We start from the raw sequence: 22,500 nt of genomic DNA, 5'->3' as shown, positions 1-22,500 counted from the left end.
GATCATAAGGTCACTCGTACCACAGGAAACCTGTGACACCTGAGCATACGCTGTACTCCTCATTAGCCCATYAGTGCCTCATACCAGCACCATTGTRCAGCAGCTTCTGACAAAGTAAAAACCCCCAAAACTTCAATACCTGCCTAATTTGGGCAACAATGTGTAAACCAGAGTAGCACAGACDCCACCCCACTTCATCTTTGTATCTAGTTCAGCATTTACTCCAGCAGAAAGGGTGGAACAGAAGTCAATAATTAGGGACCTCTACAGTAAATCAGGAAGATAAGACCTCTGAGGGATAATTTGTCCCATTTATTCTAGGTATCTATTTTAGTATGAATATCCTTCTGGAGATGCTGCTCTWCACTCCCTGCAGAGTAGGCTTAGACAATGAGATGCCTGCTGGTGGATGAAGTTCATTAAATGCATATTTTCTGTGCTGGCAGTTTGTGACCTACATGTTACACAAAGTGAGATACACCCAACCTCTGCTGCTATCAGAGGCACAATGCTAATAATCTCATGGAGTGAGTCAGGGAACCCAACACCTGACATATAACCATGCYTGCTAAAATTCAAAGTCCTCCAATGATCTGCTAACTTTTTTTTCTAATACTTCGTTTATAAAATAATTTTCAGCCCCACCAATTATTTCAATCACCTAGAATATTTTCCCCACTTGTTTTTGAAAGAATTCCATCTCCAGCTACCCCAACCTGTAGACATAAAGGTTTTATTTCATTGTTTATGTGTCCAAGTTTGTTGGACAGCAGACACAGCCTGAAGTAACTTGACTGTGTTTCTTATATTCCCATTAAATTGCACCTGTAAATTTTATTATGTGATAATCTGTGCATAGAAAAAGAGTGCAGAGTAAAAAGAAGCACTAGAAAAAATGTGCTGCAGCAGAAGTTCCTCTGCACAGGACATTGGAAAATGTCATYTCCATTTTCGAGAAAACTGCAATTATGCTATTTAGGGCAGTAGATATTGGAAAGCAGGAAAAGTTCAAATTTACCTTCTTAYGATTTTCAGAACAGATGAGAGACAGGATAGATTGCAATACTCCTCTTACAAGAAGACAACGCTGATATGTGATCTCTTAAATCAGAGGATGAAATTCCTAGTTTCACTRGAGTTAGGAATCTACTTTAGAACCACTGTTTTAATTTTAGGCACAACTCTCTACCATCAAAGCCCAGAGTTTTGAGAGCAGCCATTAGTCTCTGACAGCTGKAAAGAGAGACTAGGGAAAAGATACTCTAAAGTTCCATTGACATGTAGTTAACTTGGAGAACTTTACAGACAGGAGTAGAAAATCACTAAGAGGTTTACAATGACAAATAGAGAGCCAGTACCAATGCCCAGCTGCACTGCCTGAACTCCACTGCAGTCCCAGTGACCTCAGAACTGCCCAGTGCTCCCTTCTCCCGGGCTGGCTGGAGATGCAGAGACCTCTGCAAATGGCAKGAGAGCTGGCACTGAGAGAACAGGAACAATCTGTAACCTACAGCTGTAACTATTTTTAAGCAATGCTGTTACATTTGTTCTAAAGAGAAGTTACAGTGCCTGTTTGCAGTTTCTGGACTGAGGGTGCTGGGGGAGTGGGAGCCAGTTTACAGGAACAGGGGTGTCAGATGCTCTGATTCTGCTTTGAATGTATTTTACTCAAAATTTCAACTCTCACATATTATTTCTTGCATTGCCCCTTTATCTGAAACAGATGACTCAATCCCAATCTAATATTAAATATCTTCTGGGAAAAACTCTTGGCAGCTGCTTCACAATCATGCTTTTTTTTCCTCTCTGGCATTAAGGGAGCATAAACACTTATTAAAGTTTAACAGGCAAAGTAAATTTGAAGATKAAAATAATGTTTAATTAGTAGCTATAATACTCATTATCTTTCAGGTGCACAACACAAAGCAATTCATAAGAATTATTATTCTTATAGAGAAATGAGGTGAATTAAATGATCTGCCTTATGACACACTTAGTGCTAGATTCCAGATCTGGCTCCCAGTTCTGTGCTATACCAACTAGGTCACATTTAGCAATACACAGCTTTTTAATATTCCCAGTTCTATATTCACCAATATCTGAGATCTTAATATTTCAATTTTTATTTTTCTTTTTACCTTCAGTGATACATTTATTTTAGCTTTGTTAATATTATAGCAACACAATACCCTGATTTTTTTTAAAAAAGGAATTATTTCTCAGTTGACCCTTGACATGAAAAAAGACCACATTTTTCCACTGGAATCTGTTGCTGCATAGCAGATAAACCACACAATATAACCATTGCTCCAGTTCACGGGAGACTTGTTTAGTGACAGGACAGAAGAACTAGAGCCAAGAGAGCCAGTGTTCTCTGCAGGGAGTGGAAGGATYTGCAGTCCATCAATAAGATCCATGCACATACCACCAACTGAGATCACTCTCCAGTGTGTCCTTCCTGCAGTCAAAAGGCTGAGCCTCATTTTAAGTGAATACACATTCAAGAACAGTCCAAATTCTTGTTTAAATGCACATACTCRTAACTTGACAATCTTCAATCTTCACTATTTTGTCAAAAAYGACATTAAATTAGAGAGGCTGAAARAGARCTTTCAAGAGAAAACATGRTTTGGAATAATCAAAAGCAGCACTGTGAATTTAGTCCAAACGATCTTAGTAAAGTTCATAGCGGGGCAGTTCAACATGAGAACCATTTCTATGAGTCCAGGACTCACTGACCTGACATCTATCAATGCCCAGCAGCCCCAGCTGCTGAAATATCTTGCCAGATCCACAAGAGAAGGGTGTAAGTTTTCTTCCAAGGGATCTGTTTAAAAGRAAGAGCAAGAGGCACTTGAAATAARCTATAAGATCCTCTCTGGCACTGGCAGGGAATAGTGTGAAGTCTTAACTTTGCCAAAGTCAGGTTATGGTAATTTCAATGATGAAAGAGGCTGGACATCAGTAAGTAAAAAATTTTTCAGTTTTGGTGAGGCTTTTGGATGAAAAGCTTAGTTAGCAAAGAAGAATTTTCCAAGGTCATTAAACAATATTGCTTAAAGTTCACTGCATCTCTACCTATCTTTCAGTGTTTCCTTTTGCACATCACCAAGACATTCCTGCTGTAGTGATGGTGGTTTCTAAGACTTGATTCAACWATATTGGTCATGATAACATTGATTGACATTCTTTTATTAAAGAGTGATACCCCAAACCCTTTGATTTATTAACTGATAATATATTAATACCTGAAGGGAAAGGGCTTTCTTCTTTCACAACAGGGCTTCTTCCTCTGGAGCAGCCAAGGAAAAACAAAACCAGTATGGAATTACTCACCACACTTTATGTCTAATGTTTGTTCATGGTTATTCTGTAAAGGTTATTGCATCATTCTATCTATAAATACATATATAAATTTAGAATTAACCTGCAAAATTTAATATCTAATTCCAATCCCCAGACAATACTAAACACATAATTAAATAATTAAGTGTTAAAATACTAGTCAATTAAAATTTAATAATTGTTCCTGATTTATCATCCTAAGAGTCCTCCCATGATTTCCTCTTTCTACAGTGGGGATCACAAATCAAAATCCTACTAACTTATTGCTAGCAAAAGAGTCCCCACTGTGGAACGGGCGTGGAAAAGAGTAGGTCAGCATTTCTGATAGTTTGTCCTTCAGCAAGTAAACTTAACTGCAAAAAAWTAAAATATACTTTGTGTCAAAATATGCAATTTCTTCAGTATCAGATAGCGAATCAATGCTAACTAATGTAAGACACAAATTATTTTATTTTATCATGGAAATAAAGACCTGGAACCAGTCCCGCCACTCTTGCAAAGCTGATCCAGGTGAGGTGTGCTGAGGTAACATGGCTGTACCTGAGCAAAGAGCTCATGCAGGCTTTTATCTTTTCACACTATAACTAGAGCTAGGTTGGATGTGAGTAATAACTGATCTACATTAGCTACTTAAGGAGTAATTTAACTACATCAGCTTGGTGCTAGTAATTTAGAAAGTTTCTGGTAGTCTGTTTTCACTCATTCTTTAGCACCACAGCTCAAGACATGCTGGGGAAATGAACWTTTGGGTATCTTCCAAAGCCTTGTTTCTAGTTCACAGAGTATTCTGGGTTGGAAGAGACCCACAAGSATGACCAAGTGCAGTTCTTAAGTGAATGTCCAGGACAGGGTTTGAACCCACAACCTTGGTGCTATTGGCACCATGCAGTCAGCATAGCTGATGGTTTCATAGCCTGACCACAAACACTTACAACTTCAATTACATGTCCTTACACCTCTATCACTAATCACTAGAATATAAATGACTACTTATTCCTCTTCTCTGCTTGCACAGCCCCTCCTATTCAGAGGGCCTTTGACTGAGAATAGAAACTTTTAAATATTGCTACAGTAGAGATTTTTAAAACCAGTGTCCATAAYGTCTTGCACTGATCAYTRCTTGTTGTAGCTGCACAWGCACTTGTTGGTTTATCCTGGAAATGCAGGAGAGCCCTGAAAAACAATCTGCTCCCTGGTATGGAAAACATCTTTGGAGAACACAGTGCCATGACAGTTAATGTTACCTATGGCCCCTTCTCTGACTGAAATGTCCYTGTCTTGCAAAGTGTCTGTGACATCAAACACTTTTAGAGAGTGGGAGGCCAATTTTCAAGCACAAATATTTGAATAGCACATCCAGATTTTATATGCAGAGAAGTAGGCGTAAATGCCTGAATGTGCAATTGTTTAGGCATAAAATTGGCTGTTGAGTTTTAGTGCTAAACTCCAATTTAAACTGAACTATTAAATTCAAATAATTAAATTTAAACCTCACAGCCTCTTCTGCTTTTTTTTTCCTAGAGATACCCCCCATAAGAGAAATTTTCTGTTACTTAATGGTGGTTGAAAAGAAGAATTTATTCAAGTGTGCTCTGAAGTTATTGTTTAAAGAGCCCCTGTTTGCAGAGATTACTCCTTTCTCATGTAGGAGCTAAAGGCTTACCTATTACCAGTTTAACCCTGTAGGGAGGGCCAGCTGGAAAATATCATGCTCAAGACATCTTGGAGGCAGAAGAACAGGTTGAAACGTGCTGTTTTGAAGGTTAATCAGTTCTGCTTATTTATTGCACTGCTGTGTTTTGCAGGTACTTCAACASAYATTGTGTTTTCCAGAGGTAAATACTGCAGAGTGAGACATTTGCCCCTGTGCCATTACCATATAGTCTGAAACTTATTTATGAATATTTTGATGTTTCTCCTGACACACTGAAGGTACACAAATACACAAGGTATTTTTAATAGACATTCGTTTTTGTGGAAACCACTGTGAGTGGTGATAAAATAACCAGTTAAGAAAAACAACAGTACATTTTTCCTGTATTGTATGGTTATAATACTGGGAAACATGTTCATAAACTATGCAGCAAATTCAGTGATATTTAGAGCAATAATTTTATTTTTATGTATTTTTTGTATTTTATGTATTTTGCTTTCTTGACCCAGGATTTTACTGATTACCTTTAATTTATAACTTTTAAAGAAGATAGACAATTTAAGGTCGAGATTTAACTTCAAGGAATGAAGAATCCTAGGGTAGCAAAGAAAGTAGTTGATGATGTTCTCTGTTTCAAAAGAAAAAAAAAAAAACTTCAGTCATGAGGCTTCTACCCAGCCCCTGAGTTTTGAATACATCTACTCTTTCACGACTTTGAAAGCTTGTTTGTATCCTGTTTTTGTACCTGGAGTTTTGTCTGGACTTCTGTCGACTTGTGCCATGTCTGCTTCTCCATCTTCTCTTCTGGTCCCTGCTAATTAATTTTATTTTATATACAATCAGAACGTTGCATTTTGATCAGATGATCTTTCAGCACCATTTCCTATGTAAGTTCATTTTCAAGGGCATTCATGGACTATGTCACCCTGCACTGTCATCCTTCTAGGCCAGGATCTACCCAAAAAGTAAAATTTTGACACACATTTGACCAACCTCCATGCCACTCTTTGCATGTTAGAGCTGCTCATTCACAAAACTCATGATGTTGYCGTTGAAATCTCTTCTTAAAGCCTTCCTTTATTCTGATGCTAATGGGAAAAAAAATTACTATTAGGCAACTGGAGTGCTACCAACAGCTTGATCTATTGCCTTGACTAATATAATTTCATTATAGGCTGACATCTCTCTTCCTTGCATCTATTAATCATCTTCTCTTTGAGGCAGTGTTCTCTATGCAGAAAAAATAAAAGCTTTAAATAARGAGGTTATGCAACACCTACATGGTGTGATGTATCAATTGTAAAGTTGCTGCTACACCAGCCTAAAGCCTACAATGAAACAAGTAATTTGGTAGTTTCACATCTAGCTTGCTTTATATGATACCACAAATTCAACTTTGCAAGTCTGGTCTATATARTAAATATTTAAATCTGAGAAGCAARCATACCTGTTTTTTCTTTCAGTGCCAGCTAATGAGTGGTTCTTCAGATTACGGGTGCTGATCTATCAATTTTCTATTATTCAACGTATTTCTTTATTTCTCCCTGCTGAAAATTATACAGATTACTAGYTTAATCTTGTTGATAAAAATTATTGACTATTTCCTACAGTCATCAAGGAAATTGGACTGTTCTGATTTCCATGGTGTGAAGGACAGCAATTTCCTCATCACGGCACGTGAGGAATTTTTTGTGCCTTTTGATTTCATACACTAATGTGTTTGTTTTAATACCGTAAGCAAGTAATAAGTGGAAGCAGATTGGTGGGAAAGGCTTTAAAAATGCATTTAACTGAAGTGTGGAAATGGATTCTTGGAGAAAATGAAGGATGAAACCAGAACATGACAGGAATATTCCGCTTCTCTCTGGTGGGGGTTTTTGAAGCTCAGACATCTCTGGAGATGGAAGGAACCCCAGAGCACYGTGAGTTTTTAGTGAAGTGGATGAGTCAACAGATTCTTTGCCTTGGGTATTTTCTGCACTTTTGGTCTTYTTCCTCCCACATGCTCTGGTGGGAAAGTCTTATTGGTAGAAGAGTACGTGTGTCTTTTTGGGTCACTGCTGAACACCATCACCCAGATCACTCTCATATTCTGTTTAACTCCTTGGTTCTCYTAGGATTGKGGAAATGGCTTTAAACTGMAACTTAGATTAGATATAAGGAAGAAATTCTTCCCCGTKAGGGCAGTGARGCACTAGATCCCTTCCAACCCAAACCAGTTATGATTCTGTGATCTCGGCTTGTTATTTTTAAGAACACACAGGTCGTATGTTAAAGGCGTGAGCTAGTGGAAGCCATTTTCTTGTAGATGTAACCACCCAAGCTACAATAACCACAACTGGAGCGCCTCCACAGGCTGCCATCCTCCCCAGTAACTTCGGACACATTGTTATTTTGTCGTATTTCGCCCTGTGCTCTGCCCACCGCCCCTCAGGGCCCGCCTGTCCCAACTCCCCTCAGCATGACAAGATGGCGGCCCGTGGGGCTCCCTCAGGTGCTGGCCCCGCCCCCCCGCGCACGCGCGGAGAGGCCCCGCCGGCGCCACCGCCCCCTGTGCTGTRTCTGAGTACGCCGCGAGCCGCACGTATAAGGGACCGCCTCACGCCCTSTGGCCTCGCTTCGAATCCCTCCGCWGCCTCCAGAGGCGGYTCCTGTAGCTGRAKGCTCGGCGCTCCCGGGGCGGGAATGCGGAGCTGGAGAGGCAGCGGGGCCTAAAGCGCGTTTGTGCCTCCCTTGGGGCTCCGCTTCAGGCGCCCCGCGGGCCGGCCCCCGAGGGACTCTTTCTCTCGAACCTCAAGCGGAAGGATACTTCATTTTTATTTTTTTTCATCCGCCATCTGCTGAGCAACGGTTTCGGGGGCGTGGCTGGGCGCGCGGGCCCCGCCTCTCCGGGCCAATCGCGGCGGGAGATCCTCCGCGGGCCCCGCCCCGCTAGCGCGGCGCAGCCAATAGAGGCGCGGGACGGGGGCGCGCGCACGGGTGAGGGGGCGTGTGCGCGGCGCGGCGCTGACAGTGTCGCTTGGCCGCGGTCGGGGCGGGGGGGGCGGAGGGGAGCGGGACCCGTGCCCGGTGTGACTGCGGGGTGTGCCGGCAGCGGGGCCGGGGGGGAGCAGGTGAGGGCAGGGGCAGGGCTGGAGGGCTGCCCGGGTGGGCAGGCCGGGGTGTTAGTGAGGCGGAAGGAGCTTGGCCCGGTCGCCTGCCTCCCTCCCTTCAGCTGCCGACCGGCGCCCCGACTGCTTGGAGGAGGGAACAAAGAGGCGGCGGGGGTCGGAATGGCCGGCAGCTGCGCTGCAGCYATTCTGGAAATACCTTCTGGTGTGTCCTTCCACCCACCCCCGCCGTGCAGTGATTAMCAGGACCGTGGGCGGCGGGGAAGGGGGGCGGCGGGCGACCTGTGGGTGTCCGGGGGTCCGGCTGGGAAAAGCGGGCGTGGGGGGGCCGGGAGAGGAAGGAGGAAGCGCTCACCGCCCTGCCCTGTGTGTTTCTCTCCTCCTTCCGTCGCTTTCCCCGCTGAAGGCCTCCCGATGAGTTAAAATGGTGCTGAGGCTCGAGGGGAGCTGGTCGCTGCTCGTAGGGAAGAGGTTCCTCTGCCTGTCGGAGGAGGAGGACAGGACGTGGGACGCCAGCCTCATCTCGGAATGGCCCTGGAAGTCGGGCAAGATCCGGGCTGTGTCACACACGGACATATCCAAACCAGACCTGAAGGTAACCGGGAACTTTTCAGAGAGACCTGCTAAATCGAGAGTGTGCCTGGGGAAGTTGGTGTGGGTGTGTGTACACGTGTGTGCACATGCTGCTCTCGGGGGGGAGAGGGCGTCTTGGCCGAAGCGCTTGGAAGCGTGCACCCCTGCCCAAGTCCCCAGTGTGCTTGTACTAATGTTGGAAAATGCCTCAAACTAATTATAAATCTGTTTTCTTCCACCAGCATTTTGAAAAAAAACAGGTTTTTAGCGCACCCGCTGTGCTTACGGGTTATTTCCTAAAGGTAGTTTAAGGTCTTACCAGTTGGGAACAGGTTTTTGCCCCGAAAGTTGAAACTGGAACCCTCCAGTGTTGTTGGGACTGGTGACTTCTCTTTCCTGCWCTTTGGAGTAGCTGATCATGAACAAGAACTTAGGTTTGAAAGAAATACCAAATTCATGCCTGGTGCTGGAGGTCTCTCGGACTCTTCTTGCATGGTGGCCTCTTCTTATTAATGATTACCAAGGGGGGTTTTGAACAAGTAATGGGTTATTGCAAGCGTGGTGTAATTTGCTAGCTGTGTATTTTGTGTGGAAGTCAAGCGGTGTTTGCAGTTTGACTGTGAAGTTGTTAAGGGGCTTTATTTGGCAACTGTAATCATAAAAGTATTCAACTATATCTGGGCACTGCCTAGCAAATAGGCTGAGTACTTACTCCCCAAGGACAAAACTCCATTGTAGCAGCGGCATCTTGTCCTTGTTTCTGCAGAGGACTTCGTTAGCTGTACTGTGATARCAAGAACAGCACCATCTTTCCATTAACAGCTCTTTGCTCTTTTTTTAATGGGAAAAACTTGCTGACCTCTGATTAACCGAAGAACCGTTCCTTTCCGTGTTGAACAAAAAGAAACTGTGGGTATTTGTAACTTTTTTGAAAGCGTAAACTTTGTTACCAACTTCTTGTTGTGGATCTGCGGCAGGGGTGGAGCTTTGTCCATCTTTGGGTGCGGGGCTGTGCCTTGTGCCGTGCTTGTTGTGAGGAGAAGGAGGTTCTTGGTGCAGAAAGCTCTTAAGGACTTTCTCTTCGAAAAGGAGAAGCAGGTGCTGATGGGGACTCTGTTGTGAGTTTTGAAATTGGTTACGGTTCTGTCAGAAGCGATCGACTTGATGTGTTCTCCAGTTGAAGGGTTAAAGAAGTTGTGGAGTGGACAATGGAGKTGTGGAGAGCTTTATACCAAAACAAATCCAATCTCCTTTCCTCTCAAAGCTCTTTGGAAGTGTGATAGACCCCAAACAGTAATGAGAGTGGGGAGTAAGTATTTCTACTGTAAAAAAGTAGAAATATTTCTTTTAGTGTTTGTTTTGTATTGAAGGACTGTCAACTGCTGTTGAAATTGTTTTCTTGACTTTATTTTCCTGTGTGTGCACTGTTGATGCCGTAGACAAAACAAGCCATTCTGGTTCTGGTAGTTATTTGCTTATCTCTTTCATTGTTTCTGTGCACCTCAAAATTACTAAGTTCATTTCTGCACCCATTAGTTCTRTGACTCCTGTCTGTGGTAATGCTGTTTGTGTGCATGTTTTCACTTGCCTTTCCCCTGACAGGGACAATAGAACACCAGGAAATGTTTCTAAGATTTACTGAACTGAGATTTCTGGGCTGTTTGTTAAGTGTATTTAAGCCGTGTCGCTGTATTCTTTGGAAAGAGGGCGTGTTTTTTCCAAGAGTAGAGAGTCCTCTRTCAAGATGTTCCAGTTCTTGTATTCAGGCCAAGTTGGATTTGTGGTTTTTCACAATCGTTTGCTCATCTCCCACATTGCTTGTGGAATTAGCGTAATCCTATCCCAAAGACAATGATCAAGCCGTCATTTTTTTATCATGAAATTTTTCTCCTGTTGAAAAAATTTGCATAGTTGTTTCTGAAATTTGTAAGGACAAATAGCAGTTAAAAGCAGACAGGAAGTGACCTTTACATGACTTAATTTGATCACCTTTACTATCCTACTGTCATATGTGCTTTCAATAGATTAGCTGAAGTTATTCTTTGGGGTTATGATTATTAAAATATTTCTGGGAAAAACAAATTTGTTTTTCCAGTGCTCTAGAGTCTGTGGAAAAGCCATGTGCCACTGCTGTAGGCAGTCCTTTAGTTTTGGTGGACTTAGGGGTRTGTGTACTTTTCCCTGGTTGTAAACACCAGTGACAGTGTTAACACATTTAACTGTCCKAGAGCAGCACAGAACTTTCTGAGATGGSAAGTTGTAAAATTAAATGGGAATATTAATATTTTATGGGACAGTAATGATGATAACACAGTTAACATTGACTATTATAAAATACTGGGTCAACCTGGGATGCTTCAGTAATTTCTTGATTATGTGACAGGCAATAATTATGCTGTATTRTAAGTACTTTTAATGATTCTTTTTTAATTTTTGAGTAAACTGATRGTTTTTTCTTTTCCATGTTGAATGTGTCTGAATTTTATGGGTAGTCACTCATTCACTTTCCTTCCTTTCTGTAGATTTGTGTAGAATTTGATGATGAATCATGGGAAAAGCGAAGATGGATAGAAGTCTACAGCCGTATGATGATAGCATTCCTGGTGGAGCAAAAGCTGGTGTTGGCTGAAAGAAAAACCCAATGCATGCCTCCTGTCCAGTGGCCTGCAATGGCAAGTATACACTTGGCCTGACTCACTTGGGTTCTGCAGTTCTACTTTCTGGGGACAGTTGTCACCAGTGTAAATTTCTCAAGTGCAGGCTCACTCTTGAATATCTTGTGAAGGGAGAAAATCTCATTGTGCAGCTCRGGCTGACAGAGCTCATCAGCATTTGAAGTTGGTTTGTTGTGCTTATGGACATAAGAATGTATTTTTATGACTTTCTCTCTCAAACCACTGTTCTGTGCAATGTTAATTCCTTCTCTCTCTAGTGAGGTGTTTTGTTTCCTTTTACACAAAATTGCAGTTCAGAATAGATAGAAAAAGTGTAAGTGATCACTTTCTAAGGATAATCTGTATTTTTATTTTAAATTCTTTGAATTCTGCCTCAAGTGCTGTTAACACTARAGTGGTTCTTGATCCTGAGACAAAAATTTTTCAAATGACTCTGCCTGGCACAAATGATTTGTGAGATTTATATTTTCTGTATATAAAAACCTGAGCGACACTGTACAATGGAGAGAGCTGAGCTTTCTGTACCTGCTATGCATGGCTGAATAGGCAAATTAGCCAGGGAAGGTGAACAGGAATATTTCTTAATGTATTCAGCCAGTTCAGCWGTACTTGACTTCTTTGGATATTGCTACTCAAGAAAGTAGTTGTGAGATAAATGAAGGCGTAAACTTGCTGAGCATGAATTATGCTGAAGTTATAGTATGTTTTTCAATACTCCTGACTTTGCTAGGTATAAAGTGTACATTGTAATTCATATTGCTACATTTTAGCTGATCTTTCTTAGGCAAAGTCACTTTAAGCAGATATTTATTGGAAATAAGGCCCAACAGAATGGGAGAGGAAGCAGAAATATAAATCCTAAATTTTATTTCCTGAGCTGTACATTAATAGCAGCACTTCCACTGGTAGATTTTGCTGATAACTTTCTCATTTCCCCTTAGCTGTTGTCCATTTCCAAGTATCTGAATAGTTCTTACTGGATACGTCCCTTCAGTTCTGGCATAAGGTTTTGCCCCGATGTGTTTGACTTGTCACTTCATGCAGGGTACATGTTCCAAAGCTCATTTAGCAGAGGAATATGTAGGATCAAGTGTAGGCCAATGCTGGAGCTTGCCTTGGCAAAAAAAATGCTTTCTTCCTTTACTGTCACACAGGGTAGGAAAGCAGAGGTCACAAAAGAGGTGTGTGGAYTAATTTGTTTGAAACTTGATCACAACTTGGTGATTCCAAGTATATGGGAAAGTGTTTCTTACAAATGGAGTAGCTTTGTAAAAACRTTGTAAAGCTCAGTTACTCCTGGGGAGACTCTTGTCCCTCCTGTGGTGATCCTGCCCTTCTGCCAGTGCTGTCCTAACCAAGGTGAAGCCAAGAGAGTATCTGTTGGGTTTTTGAAGAACTGGTCAAAGAAAGACGTTCTTCCCCTATCAGAATACCTTTTCTTAATTGGGGCACAAAATCCCCTTTTAGGTCGGGAGGAGTTACTCTTGTTACTTCTGTTGTTCCAGGCTCCTGATGCCTATCCTCTCAGCTCTGCTACTAAACTAAATTTAGCTTTGCATGTAATAGGAAGTGTTCAGAAGCTTCTAAAGGAAATTTTTGTTTCTTGTCCATACTTAAAGCCTGTGGTATACCTGAACACAAATTCATCATTGCACTGCAGTGTTATAACAACTTTGAGAACTGAGTCATCCCAGGTGCTTTAATTAAGATTTCAGTRTATTATCAGTGTTGCACAAGTTTTGAGAACTTTAATGTAAACCATGCTGCAGGCATTCATTGATTTACCAGATATGCCCCTAGTCCACCGCTGGGAGGGTTTTTTTGCAATATATTCACAATTGRAACTATTATATTAATAAATTTTTCATGTTGAGATGAGTGATTAATTAATTGTTAATGGCAACCACCTGCACTGTATTTCTAACTCATTCTGATGAAGGAAATTAATTTCAGGTGTAGTCAGTAACTCCTTAATTAGGTGTGTATTAGAACTTTTATTGGAAACTTGTTTTGTCTTCGAGAGTTGCATGTAGATGCAGTAACTTAACAGAGAAATAGATGGAAATMTCACATAATTTTTTTAATTGAAATGAGGAATGATGAGATCTTCTTACTCTCTTTCTGAGATCATGTTTATCACTTTTTTTTTTAGATCTACAAGTCCTTAGTGGACAAAGCTGGAATGGGATCCCTGGTTTCAGTTCGCTATCTGGGTGACGAGAAATGTGTTTTTCTTTCTAAAGACCTCTTGACGCCCATCCAGGTAACCTTGAATGGCATTGTAAAGATAAAAGACAATCTTTTATCTTGATATTTAAGATGCATCAGGGTATTGTAATATAAATGCTAACTTCAGATGGATAAAAACTTGTATAGGTGTTTATTTCTGTAGCTCATAAATATCAGTTCTGAATGTAATGTGGGTGATTAAAAACCTGCTGAAGCTGATTTGGGACATGGTTACTCGGGTGAGCCGGATTAGGGAGTGTGCTGGGACAGTTAGTCAGCTCAGGTGACAGCAGTTGCATGTTGATCTGTGGATAACCTGGAATAGTTTCTCTTTGTTCTTTTGAGCATGACTGTTGTTACTGAGAAAGGAGTTGTAGGAATGGTCTAAATCTTGCTGTTTAMCAGAAGCATATCACTGCTAATCCTAAACAAATGAGGAACTGGGGAGAATGTAAATGGAATGATTGGATTACATTAATGGTCCCCTTATTGAGCACCAGAGGAAAGTTTGTTAGTGAGAATTAGGTAAGGGTGGGTTGAAACAATCGTCCCGTGTGACTGAATGGGCAGGTGTTTGGAGGAATAGTATCTGCTAAAGATAAAGGATTTAGCCTTTTTGGGAAACTATTCTTAAGACCTGTAAACGATCTGAAATAAAAATACTAATGGATGTCCCATGTTGACACTGCAAGTAATGCCATYATTTTTATTCTACTTTGACTTGTTAACAGTCAGCAAATACACAAGTCTTTYAGAGAAACTACCAAGAGAGTCACTAAAAGCCAAATTTGAGTTGCAGATGGTTGTCTTGCTTGTGTTGGCTGAACAGCAGGGTCAAGATCTCTTTATGCAGAAGCCTTATCTCAGACTGCAGTGGAGAAGATTGCTTTACTGGCATCTTGAGTAACAGTTTATTGTCTTCTGGTTCTTCAGTCTTCTGCCTCTTATAAATACCAGAGCAGTGCCTGGGACAAAAAGATAAAATCCAACCCCAAATTCTTTTCTTATTAGCAATCTTTGAGCCTTGGATGGAAACTTGATCTGACCTTTCAATTTCAGAATCAATTCTCATTCAAAAATTTGAGAGGAAAAAGAAGTACTATGATACATATACATTACTGTAGAATTATGAATAATTTAGATGTAGCTGACTTTGTTTTCATTCATGTAACCATTTTATAATGGTGTCTTGAGGTGGACTGGATCCTGACATTATTATAAATGAAACATAAAACATTTGTATTTGCATCTGCTCAAAACAAATATGTTGCTGCTTCTGAGAATTTAAAATCCTAAGTTAGGAAATAGATGGTTCAATTTAGTGCTTGTTAGCAATGTAATTCAAGAAAGCTGGGTTATTTTCAGAGCAGTATTAAAGTGGRCCTGGAGAGCTCACTTCAGTCTGTCTTGCAGATTCTTGTTGCAAATTAGTGGTAAGAAATTGATGTCTGCCTCCAGTCCAACATCCTAGAACTGATGACAAAGATTAATGAGAAACTTGTTGGATTTGTATGTGTTATTGCCATCTTTTTTTTGAATATTGAGGGATTTTGTAAGTTAAAAGCATTGGTCTTAACACAAACTTTTCCCTTCCCCGCCCCCCCCAAAATAGGATGTGGACAGTTCCAGGCTTTCTCTTAAGGATGATCAAAATGTAAATGAAGAAATTCAGGCTYTGGTTAAGAAACACCTTGATGAGACACGCTTGGTCCAAGGTACAAGCATGCTGTGGAGCAGAAAACTCTGGCAATAAATTCTTAAGTCCAAAGGGAAATCCTTGCAGTGTTGGTTTAATTAATTGGTAATCTGTTCTAGGGAATAAAAGTTTTTAAAAAATAATGATTTTGCGCTTACAGCAGTGAATGCAAAATGTGAAGTAATATAGATTTTCACATGTCAAGTATTTCTTTTGTAAGAGCAAGTATGTAATTTGGGCACATGTTGGATGACCTGGTACTTGTGAAATAGGTCAAACTTGTAGCATTTCACGACGGAACTGTTTCGAGTTGTTTATTGTTTCAAGTAACTTGATTTTTTTCTAGTTTGTTGCTTGTTATGAAAACTTCCAGGGTTTTGTATAGATGCATCCTTTCTAGTCAAATTAAAATTGTTATTTTTGTTTCYAGCCTTAAATTCTTAAKTACTGRGYTCATACAAGCATGTTTGTAGTCATGTGTTTGCATGTGCAAGGAATGTCTTTTCATAAAAGGTAAATTCTGCAGCTTATARTTGTCATTTCCAATACAGTAAGGACAGGAAAAATTAATTTTGGTAACTGTAATAATCTTTATGCCTCCTTTGATCTAAGCTTCTTTTTTCTTTTTTCTAATTTTGAAGGTGGGAAGAATATAATTGGTTCAAAAATTAGGATTTATAGCCTGGATCCTTCCACTCAGTGGTTCACAGCAGTCGTTGTCAATGGCAATCCAGCTACAAGAACTCTAGAAGTCAACTGTCAGGAGGTAAGAACTATTTGCTGTGGTTTRCAAATAGATATGGGGAATAGGTGCAAACTTTTATTTATATCTCCACCTACACCATTTTTATTTTTGTCTTTACAGTAATCTTTAAACATGAGTATCAGTGTAGTGCAGAACAATATTACCCCAAAGTGATTCTTTATGCTCCTGGTAGATTATTAAATAACAAATGTCCTTCCATGAAAAATGAGGCAGACTTGGAATTTTTATTGGAAGAGTGAAGGCAACACAGTCCTGGTTTTCTTTGCTCTCTGTGCTCTGCAGACAGTGCTCTGAAGCASCAGTTTGTATTTTTATACAGATAAACTGTCACGTGCTATGTTGTTAAAATCAGCTTGGTATTAAARTAACCTAAAGTTAAGTGTCTAAGCTTAGTCCATACCTCAACATGTACAATAAATGTATTCCAATCATGAATTTTACCTCTCTAAATGGCTGCTTCTTTGTTTCTTATTCCTCTTCAAGATTCCAGCTTTAAAAACTCTTGATCCAGAGTTAATTCATGTTGAAATCATATATGACAACAATGGCAAATGTGGTAAGACCTATTACTTTTTGTCCTTTAAACACTAAGCAGGTTATTTGTGATAGACTAATCTTGATCACCTCTTCCAGATAAGCCAAAAAGAATTGGGGGTGTGAAAAGGAAGTCATCTGAAAGCAGTGGAAGTGTTGTTGATACTAAACACACAAAATCTTCTCCTGAGGTAATGTCTTACTCTGTTATATATGGCTGTTATATAATGATTATGTCACTTCTCAAAACATCTTAAATAAGGATTAGATGGGAAAGTAGAATGATAAATATAATCCCTTGGAGGGTGTGTTCTTTCAGACTTGTCTGGGCATGAATTGTATGTTGCCTTGTGATAATTGGAGCTAAAGCTACTGAGCCTTGAAGGTTGCTGGTTTGTTGGGGATCTTGTTTGTTTGATTTTTGTTTGGTTAGGTTTCTTTTACTGTACTTTTTGCCCTCTCCTTCTGCATAGGAGTTGGCCTGCCTGATCATGTATTCTTGCAGTGGGAGAAAACACAAAGGAGTTCTGAAGTKTATAACCTTTCCTTTTCATGTACTTTCTTTAACTATTTTGTACTTGAACCTAAAACCTTCAGCTGCACTTGGATGCTTTGAGGATTCAAGCTGCACATGCAGCAGTTGAAGGTTGTTTCAGTACAAWAAGGGAATGTGACTTTTCTAGTACTTTCATGTCTCCTTTTATTTCTATTGTGAATGACCTGCAAGATATCAGTGAGAGATAAGTAAACTCTCAAAGGTCAAAWGATAATCTGGGTACCTAAGTGTAGAATGAAAAATCATGACTTGTCTGAAGAACAATACTTGAACTTGCAGTCTTGTGTTTYCATAGTTTGTGCTTGGGTACCTTTAGCATCTTTTGGGTGCTCAGTTTTCCTTTTTCCAGCTTTTTGGACATTCAGCCATTGAGCAGCCTGCTTGATACACACAAAGCTGGTCTGTATTTTGCATTCCAAATACCCTGCTGAAGAATTACCATGAATTCAMAGCTTGTTTTACCATAGTTTTTCCTTAAAGTAGTGAAGTTATTTACTTCTCATTTTCCAGTCTGCCTTCCTTTGAACAACTGGATCATTTATCACTTTTGTACTCATTGGGAAATGTCTTTGAACCATATTTTTCAAAAGGGCTACAGTGAGTGTGCTTTCTAGTAAGGAMAGCAGAAGCTGCTTGTTTCTCTGATTTTTGGTGGGTGTGAATATATGGGATTGATGCGCTGAAGCTTTATTTTTTGCTTATAAGTATGTAATAGTACTCTGATTTCTAGTGTGAAGTTAATTTTCTGCAGCATTTTTCTGAGAGCTTGACTTGGTGCCTGACAGCTGTGTAATACCAAAATAGAGAGGAAATATTTTCAAGTTGATGCTAACAAGCTTACAGTATAACTTCCCAGCAGTAAGTGGAGCATGTGGGAGTAAAATATGGATTTTGGAGCTGAGGAGGGACCCTTATAGAAAACTATTGTTCTAAAGACACTTGTGTATTTTGTAGGCCCGTTTTATTCCTAAATGAATTTTAGATTTGCTAGGCTGGTGATTTAATCAACACAAGATTTCTTTACTTAACAGTTTCTAGAAACTTGGTACAGTAATTTTCTTGCTACAGGAAAGTTTGCATCTAGATTTTTGGTAATGCTGTCAGACTTTRCAGTTTTAATTTTCTCTGGGATTTTCAGCTGAGCTCAGAAATCTATTTCTGACTTCCAATTACTTCAGTTACTGTAGAAACATTGTTGCACTGGCAGTTACAAAGAGCAGAGCTTTCTGTTTTYCTTTCCATTTGCTTRAWACACTGCCCTTCCCAAAAGAAGTTTGTTGCTAATTGGAGGAAAATGAATTAACATGAACAATCTTTTATGGAACCTATAAGGTTAAAAAGGATATTTCCAAGTCTTTTTATCTCATGAACTGAATGAGTCTTAATTTGATTTTATTAAACATGGTAGCAAGAGTATTAATACATTTTTCTTTTCAGGCTCAAGCCTGCAAAGCCATAATTTGTTATCCTGATTTTTCCTAACTGTTCATATTTCCCTTGCAGGTTTCTCCCAGTCAGGGACACGTGCAGTCAGTACCCACTGTGCTGGGTGAAGCACTGCTGGGATGTACTCCTGCAAATAAAGACCAAAGGCACCCAGGCCTGCCCCTGCCAGCTAACTCGCCACCAAACCTTGGTGCAGAAACTCCTCAGGGGTAAGGAAGCAGTTTTATGCTTATTCAGACCTTTTTACTGCAAAAAACAGTTCTTATTCGTAGCACAACAAACTGAGGTCATTTTAAAGAGCTGTAGGAACTACTCTTCTGTAATACCAGCATTAAAAAATGTTGGACTTCATTGTCATGCATTTGTAATTTACTTCCTACTACCATGTTGTTCTTTACCTTTGAGGAAGTGACCCTTCAGTGTCCCGGGTCAATGTCACTGTTTCATTGTRCCATCTGTAAATGGATACACAGGTGTGGTAGCTACTTTGTCAAATGCATTCCTCTCCTGCCCCCAAGAAAACCAGAGCATGTTCAGGCAGATTTCTGCCTTTTTTCAGATGAATGACAGGACCTCAACTGTATTTCTGTTGAATTTTGAACTTTTTTGTTACCCCAATTCTGTCACAGAATGGATGTAATGGTAGAAACAGTGTGACAGGACAACTCAAATTTGAAGTACTRTAGGGGTTTTTCTACTAGTTTTGTCTCTCTTACCTGCTGAATGTGGAAAATACAATTTTGAAGGGCTTTTTTGTGAATGAGGTGTTAGTCTCCAGCATAGACTTGTGCTGCCAGTCASAAGTTCCTTGAGAACCTTGCTACAGACATGCAAATGAAATGCATTTGGTTATTCAGTAGTTGCCTGGAGAAAATGAGAMTGCAGGTATTTAATTGTGAGAGAAGGTACTGGAGTAGTAGCAGCAGTACCCAAATTTGTGTGTGCCTACATGGGTATAGAGCTTTAGCATTGTAAATCTTAAAAAAAAAAATCAAAACCAGAAAAAACACTGAAAAACATAAACCTATTTAGCCTCACACAAAATTGAAAATATACATCARAATGCAAAGCACATAATTAAATAAACAAATTTCTTCTTTCAAGATTTAAGTGTGACTAGATTGAGCAGCTGATGCCCCGATTGAACAYCTTGTTTTTCCCTAATTATTGCATATTGTGTTTCAGCACGTGTAGACGAAGCTTACCAGAAACTCATCCTTCYTGTCTTAATACTGGAATTAAACCACTGAAGGAAGAGATGACAGCCTTTCCTAAAGTGGGGTTTATGTCTAAAGAACAAACACAAAATCCTAGTGATCAGAATGGTAAATATACCTCCTTGACAACCTCAAGATCTTCATCKTTGACTGATTCAGCTAATGATAAAGGAACCAACCTGAAAAATACTAATGAACCTCTTATGAAAGCCACAACAAACTTTTCCAAGGAATGCATTTCTGTAAAGCAGTTGCAGCATCCCAACCCTTCCATAGCAATACCCAGAGGCAGTGGCACTGCTGAAATGCAGCGGACTTTAGACTGCAGACCCTCAACCTCAGATGCTCATCTTCTGTCCTTTAATGAGTGTGGGGTTAAATCACAAAGCAGCTGCAACAGCCACAGCAGCCACAAAGGAAACAAGATTGATGAACTTGCAGACATGGAGTTTTTTATTAGAAGAAATTCAAACGAGATTCTTTGTGACAGAAGTGAAAGTGAAAGTTTTTGGACTGGAAGTGCCAAGGTCCAGGATAATAGTAAGTGTTTCTAAAATTTCCTGTCATTTGAAAGTCCTTATAGTTTGTCTAACTGCTTAGAAGTAGGTCAGTTGTAACATATACAGAATTAGTAATTTAAATTGTGTGAGTTAATCAGGAATTTGAGTCATTTGTGTGCTCTGCTATGAGGGGAATGCAATAACCTTGAAAGACCTTTTCCTGATAAGGGAATAAGACAAATCATTAACGTTTAGAAATAAGTTGTTTATGAAATGTATGCAAAAGCAGAATGGCAAAAGAATTTAGGAAAACAATGTTCTGTTTKCAATACAAATGCTGATGGCATAATGAGCCTACATTTTCTTAACAATGATCCTAATTTTACAAGCATTATGAGAGATGGAAGTTGTCCTTAACAAAACTCAGTTCAAGAGGGACTTTCATTTAAGAACTGTCATAAGAGCAAAACAAGCAAAAACTCAGTTATGACCACCACCAAAAGCTAAAATCCACCCAGCCCCAAAACAACCCATCTTGTTTCTGTTTTCCATTTGGTGAGCTCTTCAGGTTTTSACATGAAACAGAGGGGGAAAGGCTGTGGTTGTTTAAGGAACTGGAGTGCTGAACTCATGCGTCCTGCTGTGCATCAGGTGGTGTTTGGTGATGGTTCAGGATTCTGGGAATCTCCCTACATACCCACTTTTTTTTTCCTCAATCTGCTGTTGCTTGGTCTTGGATTACCATGTGCTGTTCTATAATTAGCATCGATCCATAGCCAGCCAAGCAGACACTCTTGTGTCACCTGCAAGGCCTGCTGGCAGTGTAGGAGGAAGGGAAATGTTTGGCATCTGTTGCAGTAAGATGCTGAAAGCTGTTGCATCATGAAGGGGGAAAACAGGACTGAGAAATGGCCTGGTTGTACTTCTGTCCTTATTTCTTGTGAAATGTAGTTGCTGCATGCCCATGCTATCTGCTCAGGGCTCCAACTCTGACTGAAGAACTTCCTTTAAAAGCAGATGTTCTTTCAAAATGCTCCTTTGAAAAAGTGAAGGGAGCTCTTAAACTTGGGTCTATAGACTGTGTGGCTCCAGTGGAGCTGCAGCTTGAGACAATTCMTGCTGACTGGAGAAGAGGTTTCTGCCAACTGTAAATATTTTTAGCATAACTTTATTTCAATGTAATGTGAAACCTACAGGAAAACTTGACGTGGATCTTTCACTGAAATACATTTGCTGGCACTTGTGTGTGAAAAACTGAGGTTTTCTAATCCTGGCTGCTCTTCCTGCAGTAATTGTTCGCAAGTCCATCTTATCTGATGCTGCTAAAGTGAAGAAGCTGCAGCAGAGTGGGGAAGCATTTGTGCAGGACGGCTCCTGCAATAACATCGCCCCTCACCTGCACAAGTGCAGGGAATGCCGCTTGGACAGCTACCGCAAGAACAAGGAGCAGAGAGACTCCACTGTCTTCTGCCGCTTCTTTCACTTCAGAAGGTAACAACAATTTGGGTACTCTAAACATCTTGATATTCCTTAAATGTGAAAGGTGAAAAAGCCCCAGTTGTTGGTCCAGAAAAGGTCTCTGTTGCAAAGCTGCTCAGTGTTGGTGTGTAGCTATAAGGCCAGTATACCCAACTAATGAGTGGCTGCCTATGATATTTTCACCCTTAGAAATTATACAACTGCTTCATTTGAGTAGAAAATATTTTGGCAGGACTTTGAGATCTTTATTTTGCTGTTCTGGGCTGAGTGCCAGTAGAATAATATGAGTTTAGTTTGAGTGCTACTGCTCAGTAAAATTTGAGATACTAGAGATTCCACACAAGTTTCCTAAAGTTTGGTGGTTAGACACATGAAATGTTAACCATGARCCCACAGCTGTGGAAGAGTTGCAGTGTCTGTGGGCTTTCAGCTGGATGCATTTAAGCTTTCCTTGGAAACATTTAATCTCTGTATCCACTAGTCAGTTTTGTTGCTAAAGGTTTTAAAAAAATGCAAATGTGTTACAAATCTGTTACTTAACCTCAGATTAGAGTTTTTGCTATAGTAAATCTTTGTATAATCTGATGAGTGAGACCAGAGTACCAACAGSCTATGCTAAATCATCTTCTCAGGGTAAAAATCCAGATTTGCCTTGCAGTTCAAATGAGATGAATCTTTCAGTTTAGAACTTGACACTGATGGAAGTGTCCCCTTTTATTG

At 40.2% G+C, this 22,500-nt stretch overlaps 1 protein-coding gene across 3 annotated transcripts in view; it reads left to right on the top strand.

Moving 5' to 3' along the window:
• The first annotated feature begins 7,737 nt into the window (after positions 1 to 7,737).
• KDM3A (lysine demethylase 3A) overlaps positions 7,738 to 22,500 on the top strand; it is a 29,145-nt gene continuing 14,382 nt past the window's right edge. The window contains exons 1-11 of one of the 3 annotated variants that reach the window (XM_057381693.1): positions 7,738 to 7,978; positions 8,516 to 8,704; positions 11,205 to 11,354; positions 13,510 to 13,620; positions 15,199 to 15,301; positions 15,924 to 16,048; positions 16,532 to 16,604; positions 16,682 to 16,773; positions 18,642 to 18,793; positions 19,770 to 20,341; positions 21,591 to 21,792. In XM_057381693.1, coding sequence (XP_057237676.1) covers positions 8,534 to 8,704; positions 11,205 to 11,354; positions 13,510 to 13,620; positions 15,199 to 15,301; positions 15,924 to 16,048; positions 16,532 to 16,604; positions 16,682 to 16,773; positions 18,642 to 18,793; positions 19,770 to 20,341; positions 21,591 to 21,792 — 1,751 coding nt within the window. In that variant the 5' untranslated portion in view covers positions 7,738 to 7,978; positions 8,516 to 8,533. Of the gene's footprint in view, positions 7,979 to 8,035; positions 8,113 to 8,187; positions 8,315 to 8,515; positions 8,705 to 11,204; positions 11,355 to 13,509; positions 13,621 to 15,198; positions 15,302 to 15,923; positions 16,049 to 16,531; positions 16,605 to 16,681; positions 16,774 to 18,641; positions 18,794 to 19,769; positions 20,342 to 21,590; positions 21,793 to 22,500 lie in introns of those variants that run through there. The other 2 variants (XM_057381692.1, XM_057381694.1) reach the window with 2 other exon arrangements.

The sequence above is a fragment of the Malurus melanocephalus genome, unplaced genomic scaffold (assembly GCF_030028575.1).
Source record: "Malurus melanocephalus ecotype Western Australia unplaced genomic scaffold, MMel_1.1 scaffold_522, whole genome shotgun sequence".
In the NCBI taxonomy this organism is placed as follows: domain Eukaryota; kingdom Metazoa; phylum Chordata; class Aves; order Passeriformes; family Maluridae; genus Malurus; species Malurus melanocephalus.
The sequence above is the reverse complement of the archived record's forward strand: the minus strand, read 5'-3'. Positions and strand labels throughout refer to the sequence as shown.